Source organism: Nicotiana tomentosiformis, chromosome 7 (genome assembly GCF_000390325.3).
Source record: "Nicotiana tomentosiformis chromosome 7, ASM39032v3, whole genome shotgun sequence".
Lineage (NCBI taxonomy): Eukaryota > Viridiplantae > Streptophyta > Magnoliopsida > Solanales > Solanaceae > Nicotiana > Nicotiana tomentosiformis.
Window position 1 is genome coordinate 100,688,237 of NC_090818.1, and position 8,407 is coordinate 100,696,643.

The window sequence follows — 8,407 nt, forward strand, 5'->3', positions numbered from 1 at the left end:
AGGAATATGTGCGAATCTGGCTCTCAAGGGGAATATCAATTTTGGGTTTGTCATCATCAAAAAGGGGGAAATTGATAAGTTATGATACTGTAGATTTTGCTGATTTGTCACACTTTATTAAGGAACCTGATGCGATATGTTCCTTTGATCCCATTGTGCTATGTTTTGATGTCTGGCTAAGCGTTCTGAAGGAAACAGATAAGGAAAAATATATGAACAGTTTCCCAGCCGTCATACAGTCAACCCTACAGTTATAAAAGTCGCCTTATTATACCAACTGGCAGTATGCAGCGGCACAGCCGTTGCTGCTAGGTCATCGAAAGAGCTTCTTGAATTGTTAATCGAACTAAAAAATAGGGGAATATTTGTGAGAAGTTACCCTTTAGATCATAACCATCATTTTATTATTGCAATTGTTTATCGCGCTTCAATTGGGTTAATTACTGAAATTAACGTTTAATCAAAAGAGGAACATTAACTTCAAGTGTAATCTGATTATCGGCTGAATTCATGAGAATCAACTGTATTATAGAGTGAATTAACTCAAGAATTGGATCCCCAGTCAATTATCTTGCACCTATCTAGTCAAATACTCTTATTCCTATCATTGATATTTCTTCGTTGCTCATTTGTTGTCTTTTGTGATTAATTGTTAGTTGCTTAATTTTTAGTAGCTAATCGTAGTGATAGTCATCAAATCAAGTGTTAATTTTCCTGGATAGTAATCAACTGGAGATTATTCGAACACTGTTTAAATCCAATCCATGTGAAAACAATAATTAATCTATACTATCTTTGACTAGCGAGCAATAATTTTGTGTTATGTTTTGCGCTCATCAAATTTTGGCGCCGTTGTCGGGGATTGACAATCAATAGTGTTTAAAATAGTTTTTTGTACTAATTTAGGAACCAATTTTTACTTTAGTGTATTCACGTTTCTCACTTGTGTGCAGGATACAGGTTTGATTTCTCTGGTGTATGACTCAATCCTCTTCAAAGGAAGTGATACCATACGAACCAGAGTTGGAAAAACACCTGCGGCAACTGAGAAAAGAAAGAGAATTAACATAAAATTTATTGGGTCAAACTTCGACTCAAGATACCATGGAAAACAAAAGAGAATGATGGAGTAGACTTAGCTACAAGAGGGGCAGCACAACAAGAAGATGCATGGATAGCAGCTGAAGCAGCCCAAAGAATTGCTGATGAGACCGTCAACGATGATGGGGGTGGAAGATTCAATCTAAACTGACCCTTGGTGGAAGACTAATTCGAGAATGTAGCACCCGGGCCTGTAAGATCATTGGGTGACTATGCTAGCCAAACAACTTCGAATTGAAGTAAGGCTTGCTTCAAACTATCCAAAACAACTACATTTTTAGAGGAAAGGTGAACGAAGATCCTAATACTCACTTGATGGACTTTGATGAAATCATGAACACCTTCCAATACAATGGAGTATCAAAGGATGCAGTCTATTTAAGGCCATTCCCCTTTTTATTGAAAGATAACATGAAGGAATGTCTTCGTAGCTTACCTACAGGTTCGAGCAGGACATGGGAAGATATGAACACGAATTTTCTTGACAAGTACTTCTTAGCTGCAAAAACAGAGAAGTTCAGAAGGGAAATCCAAATTTCTACTAGACGGAGACAGAAACTATTTTCAAAGCTTGGGAGAGATTCAAGGAGATAGTCAGAAAGTGTCAGCACAATGGAATTGATTTGTGGATGCAACTCGGGGATTTTTGGGATGGACTAACACCGTCCTCACGATGAACTCTGAATACTACATGTGGAGGTCCACTAATGAAGAAAACACCGGAGGAGGTTGTCTTAATCCTTGATGAATTATCTGAGGATGCTAATCAGTATCCGGTTGAGAGTAATGATAGAATAAAATCAGTTAGGGTTCACCAAATAGAATCTAACACATCCATGCAAGCCCAGCTAGACACCATGGCCAATGAGATAAGAAAGCTGATATTGGCCAAGATACAGAGTGAGCCGCAAGCAACATGTGACTTTTGTGGATTGGGGCACCCTACACATGAGTGTCAAGCATCAACTAAGGAAGTCAACGTAGTGGGAAACTTTAATAGAGGAAACTACCAATGTGGGAACAACTATAATGCTATGGTTCAAAGACGTCCAGGTTTTTCATGGAGTTCACCTATTGGGAGCTAGAATTCATGGCAGCAAAATAATCCCAGACCCCATGGTCAAGGACCACCAGTTTTCAGAACCAGCAGAGGCAGCAATACCAGCCACAACAGTCAAATCAGTCTAGTATGGAAGATCTCATGAAGGCATTCATCAATAAATCAGATGAAAAAATTGAAACTCAGGGCACAACCATCTGAGAGCAAGGCATGGCCATCTGGAATTTAGAAAGAAAATTGGGACAGATTGCAAATTTGTTATCTGAGAGGGCTCCTGGGACTTTACCCTCTAACACTAAAAAGAATGCAAAGGAAACAATCAAAGTTGTATCTCTGAGAAGTGGCAAAACATTGGCTGACCCACTGGCGAAAGCAAGACCCGAGGTAGTGAACAAACACGTCGAGACAGTGGAAGAGAAAAAAAGTGAAGAGCAGAAAGGCCAGAGTAGTGTAGTACAAAAGGATATTGAAGAAAGTAGACATATACCAGCTCTACCAGTCCCTCAAAAGATGAAGCGGGAAAAACATGGCAAATATTTTGGGCGATTCTTGGAGATGCTCAAGAAACTTTATGTGAAAATTCCCTTCATAGAGGTACTCACTCAGATGTCTGCTTATGCAAAGTTGTTGAAGGAAATCTTGTCTAGCAAGAGAATATTAGAGGAGAAAATAGTGGTAAAGCTGAATGCCCACTGCAGTGCCATATTCCAAAACAAAATTCACCAAAACTGTGGGGACTCAAGAAGCTTCACTATACTATGCTTGTTAGGGAGCGAGAAATTCGACAAGGCCTTCTGTGATTATGGTGCGTCTATAAATCTAATGCCTCGTTTTGTATTTAGCAAATTGGAAGGTGAGCTTGGAGTGATCAAATCAATACCAGTGTCCCTACAACTGGATGACCATTAATCCCCACAAGAATACTCACTGGGTGGAGAATGTGCATTGATTATAGAAGGCTGAATGATACAACAAGGAAGGACCACTTCCCACTCCCCTTTGTTGATCAAATACTCAAGAAAGTGGCTGCACATGGATGCTACTGCTTCTTGGATGGGTACTCTGGCTACAATCAGATACCCATTTCCCTAGACGATCTTGAGAAGACCACATTCACTTGCTCGTGGGGTATTTTTGCTTACAGGAGAATGTCGTTGGTATTGTGTAATGCACCTGCCACGTTTTAGAGGTGCATGATGTCTATATTCTCCAATTTCAACGGGAAGTGTCTAGAAGTATTCATGGATGATTTCACCCTGTTTAGTGATGACTTTGAGTAATACTTGAAGAATTTGGAGCTCGTGCTTGAACGTTGTGAAGCCACTCACTTGGTTCTTAATTGTGAGAAGTGTCAGTTAATAGTGAAAGAGGAAATTTTCCTTGGCCACAAAGTAACTGCACATGGAATTGAAGTTGATAGAGCTAAGGTCGATGTAATTGCTAGGCTCCCTCCACCGATTTCTATGAAGAGCATAAGGAGTTTCTTAGGATATGCTGGGTTCTATAGAAGGTTCATCAAAAACTTTTCCAACATTACTAAGTCGTTGACTGCATTGCTAGCGAAAGATGTCAAGTTTGTTTTCAATTTGGAGTGCTTAAGAGCATTCGAATTCATAAAGTAAAAGCTTGTAAGTGCTCCTTTTATGGTTACACTTGATTGGAGCCAGCCATTTAAGATAATGTGTGATGCTAGTGATATAGCTGTGGGAACGGTTCTGGGGCAAAGAAAAGATAAGATGTTTAGGCCCATTTACTATGCAAGCAGGACGTTGAATGATGCTCAAGTCAACTATGCCACTACTAAGAAATAGTTCTTTGTTGTGGTCTTTCCTTTTGACAAGTTTAGATCATATCTAGTGGGGAGTAAAGTAATTGTGCACACTGGTCACTCAGCGTTCCAAATACCTGCTGAGTAAAATGGAGTCCAAGCCGTGTCTGATGTGGTGGGTGTTGTTGCTCCAAGAGTTTGACTTGGAGATCAAAGATAGGAAGGGCACAAAATATCATGTCCCAGATCATCTATCTCAACTTGAGAGACCTCCGGTTGAAATAGTTGAAATAAGGGAAGAGTCCCCTGATGAGCAAAATTTCTCCATTATTGCGGTCTTCGAAAGGACACCTTGGTACACTAACGTATCCAACATTTTGGCTAGTGTATGGTTGCCTCGCGACCTCTCTCATGATCAAAGAAAGAAGCTTCAAGGTAAGGTAAGAAGTTATTTTTGGAATGACCCTTTCTTGTTTAAACTGTGTTCATATGGTGTGATTCGAAGGTGTGTGCCTGGAGGAGAGATAGAAAGCATTCTTTCTCATTGCCATGATGGAGCAGTTGGATGACACTATGGTGGAAATCGCACTGTAACAAAGTTCATGGAAGCCGATTTCTATTGGCCTACTTTGTACAAAGACGCACAGGCGTATGTTGCTGCATGTGACAAGTGTCAAAGGGCAGGTAACATTAGCAAGAGGGATGAGATGCCACTAAACTCCATTATGGTGTGTGAAATTATTTACGTTTAGGGCATTGACTTCATGGGCATGTACCCATCATCTCATTCTTATGAGTATATTCTAGTAACCATTGACTACGTCTCTAAATAGGTTGAAGCAATCCCTACTAGTACCAATGATGCTCGAGTGCTGTGTGAGTTCTTACGAAAAAACATCTTTACCCGCTTTGGGACACCTGAAGTGATTACCGATGATAATGGGTCGCACTTTGTGAATAAGTAGTTTGCTACATTGTTGTCTAAGTATGGGGTCACACACAAAACAGGTACCCCGTACCATGCCCAAACTAGTGGGTAAGTTGAAGTGGCTAACCGTGAACTTAAATGAATTCATGAAAAGATGGTTAGTGCTTCTCGTAAGGATTGGTCTATAAAGTTGTATTAAGCTCTATGGGCGTATAAAATTGTCAAAATAACCATAGGGACTTCACCATTAAAATTAGTGTATGAAAAATTGTGTCACCTACCTGTTGAAATAGAACATAAAGCTTATTGGAAAATTAAGATGCTTAATCTTGATCTCAGTCTTGCAGGCGAACATAGGTTTTTGTAGATGAATGAACTGGAGGAATTTAGATTGGATGCTTATGAAAATGCACGAATCTTTAAGGAGAAGACAAAGAGGTGGCATGATCGCCTGATTAAGCTAAAAGAGTTTCATGAAAATTCTTACTATACAATAGTAGACTTAGGTTGTTCCTCGAAAAATTCAAGTCAAGATGGACAGGTTTGTACGTGGTAAAACATATGTCACTGCATGGCGTCATTGAGATCCAAGATGAGGAAGGGAATGAGAGCTTTAAAGTGAATGGGCACATGTTGAAGCTATTCCTTGTTGGAGGATTTGAAAAGTAATCTTCTAGCATCGTGATCAAATGAGCCTAAGTGACGGAGTCAAGCTGACGACTATAACTCAGAACTACTTCTAACATATTTTTTTTCTTGTTTTTAGAATAGTTTAATTGATTATAGATTAGGACTAATTGTATTTTAGGTTCTATCAGAATGACTTTGATGCAGAATAAAGCACGAGCGTGAGGGAGTAGTCGAGAAGCAGGAAAATTAAAACTATGCAAAGTAATTGCATATTGTGCGTCGCTTAGTGCTACATACGAGGCGTCGCATCAGTGCAATTAATTTTTAGAGTTTAGGAATAAATCAGAGAATTGGAAAACCCCGAAATGAACTAGTGCATCACACTATGCGATGCGCCATGCATCGCAGAAACACATGTTTTCATTAGAGGATTTCCAACATTAGAGAATTGGCAGACGGCAAAATATACTAGAGCGTCGTACTGAGCGTCGCACTATGCGATGCATCAGGTGTGTTTTTTTTAAAAAAAAAAGAGAAATAAAAAAAACAATTCCACCCCATCTCCTAAAACACTCACACCTGCCCGACCCCAAACACACCAAGATCCCTCCCTCTCTCTCTCTAAACCTCCCAAAAGAAAGGAAAACAAAACCCTTCCTCCCTCCCCCCCTCCAAATCTCCCTCTCTCTCGCTTTCCACATGTCTCCCTCAACTCCCTCCTCTGTCTCTCTTCTTGTAACCAGGTAAGTTCTTCTCTTTCTTGTGGGTTATTTTTGTGTAGTCCTTGTTAGAAGATTTTAATTTGAAAACAAAATAAACAAAATAAAACAAAGCAAAAAGAAGAGGAAGAAGATGAACTTCGCAATTTGTAGTTGGTTACCCACTCTCTTGTTGGGTAATGATTTGCTCTAGTGCATTATTGGTATGGATGTTGTTTGGGGTGTGATTGCTCTTGGATTGGTTGATTTTGGGCAAGATTGTTCTTTGATAATGTGTGTAGTTGTGCCTCTCTTCTGTTGCATGCTAGGTGTTCGATTAATTGCTTGAATGGGAACGATGGGGATTTTGGTCATGTTGGGTTGTGTTGGCTAGAATGTGATGTAAATTATGAAATTGTGGGCAAAGGGTGATTGGTCATAGTCTATAAATGCAATGTGTGTCGAATTGATCGCTAGTGCTAATCGACCGCTGGCCTGAGCATGTAATGCCTAGATGATATTTTATTGTACTTAGAAAATAAGTGGCGTGAGTGCGTTTTGTTCTCTACTCTTTCATCAAGAAATTGAGTATGATAGGTGTTTAACTAATTGCTTGAACGGAAGAATGATGCACTATTGATGCTGCTTGAGGTGATGCATATTTTGTTCATAGAGTGTTTAGGGATTTCAAGTGTAGGGTGGGAGGTCACAGACTAAACACGTTGCTATAATTATAGTGGTTGTTGGGCCTCTATATGGCTATTGGTGAGTTGTGAATGTTTTGTTTTGCTGAATATGGGGTAGTCTGATCACCCTGGTTCTTGCCTGTGAGCATGCTAGTGACATAAATGTGGAGTGGCTCTCCCCCTATTTTGACCTTGCTTCTGCTTTTATTGTGTCACAACTGAGTTGTTTGTCTTGTGCAGGAACAATGCCTCGCCGAGCTAGCAAACGTATGAATATTGGTCCTCATGTAGGCACTTCTAGTAGCCGCCAGCCTGCTATGATAGCACCCACAGCTGTGGACTCCTCAAACGGCTCAGACCCTGATGTGCCATACTCAGGTAATGATATGTTATAGCCCACATATGGAGTTTTATCAATGCTTCCCTAATCACGCGAGTGATTTCATGATTTTGTCCCATCTGGAGAGCCTACTACTGATGTTGGGATTGATTGACGGAAGTTTAATAAGAAGTATCCAGTGCTATATGCCAACATCACCGCAATGAAATTGGATGGCCTTTAAGATTCCATCGGATGAGCTAATTTTGGTATTTTGAATGAGTTCTACGCCAATTGGGTACCCGAATTTCAGTATGACGTGCAGTACACTGTCAAAATTCGTGGAAAGAGAGTCAAGTTTTTTGTTGAGATAATTAATGATGAGTTGGGGTTCAAGAATGAGTCTCATACTCAGTTCGAGGCGTTGATGAAGAGGCATTCTTACCAAGCCATCCATGATCTTCTCCGCGGACCTAATTCTTTGGCTACTTGGAATAGGGATAATGATGATCATCATTTCACCATGACTAGAGCCAATTTGCAGCTACCCGCCAAAGTGTTGTTACGGTTTATCAATAAGAAAATTTTACCAAGCAGCAATGATTCCACTGTTTGTGCCTCCGGGTATGTTTAATATATGCTATAATGAACCAGATGCCGTTGAATATGGGCAAGATTATTATTACTAACATGGCTAGGGCGAGGATGGTTGGATTATTAATGCTAACATGGCTATATGTCATCCGAGCATGTTGACTAGGTTGCTACTACGCCACGGTGTGCCTGTTGATAATCAGTTTGATTGACAGCTTCCCGCAGTCACCAAGCTTTATGATATCACTGATGTGCAGGATTCGTGTCCTTCGAGAGTCGCTATGACCTCGGACCAGAGGCATGACGGGATGGAGGATATGATGCAGTTTATATTTACTGACATAAACTTCGAGCTGCTCATAGGGAGGTTGACATTGAGGCTTTTATGCAGCAGTCCCATTTGGGTGCCCCTGCCAGGCATTTTCTGGGATTATATGGTAGTCCTACACTTCGTCATGATGAAGATGTCAACTCTATTGCGGAAGACGATAACAAGACTGCTATTCTCGGCACTACTGATGGTGCCGATGACTAGGCCTAGGCCTTAGGGAGTCCCTTACCACCCTTGTTTATTGCTTTGCATTGGGGACAATGCTATCTCTTAAGTGTGGGGTGGGATCTTC

The 8,407-nt window shown here is 40.5% G+C and overlaps 1 protein-coding gene across 1 annotated transcript; it reads left to right on the forward strand.

Moving 5' to 3' along the window:
• The first annotated feature begins 2,371 nt into the window (after nucleotides 1-2,371).
• Nucleotides 2,372-3,070, forward strand: LOC104086443 (uncharacterized). The gene has a single exon (XM_009590688.1). The coding sequence runs from the start codon at nucleotides 2,372-2,374 to the stop codon at nucleotides 3,068-3,070; it is 699 nt and encodes a 232-aa protein (XP_009588983.1).
• Nucleotides 3,071-8,407: the final 5,337 nt, after the last annotated feature.

Excerpts from the sequence above, each read along its gene's own strand:
- LOC104086443 (XM_009590688.1), top strand. The coding sequence starts at position 2,372 with ATGGCCATCTGGAATTTAGAAAGAAAATTGGGACAGATTGCAAATTTG.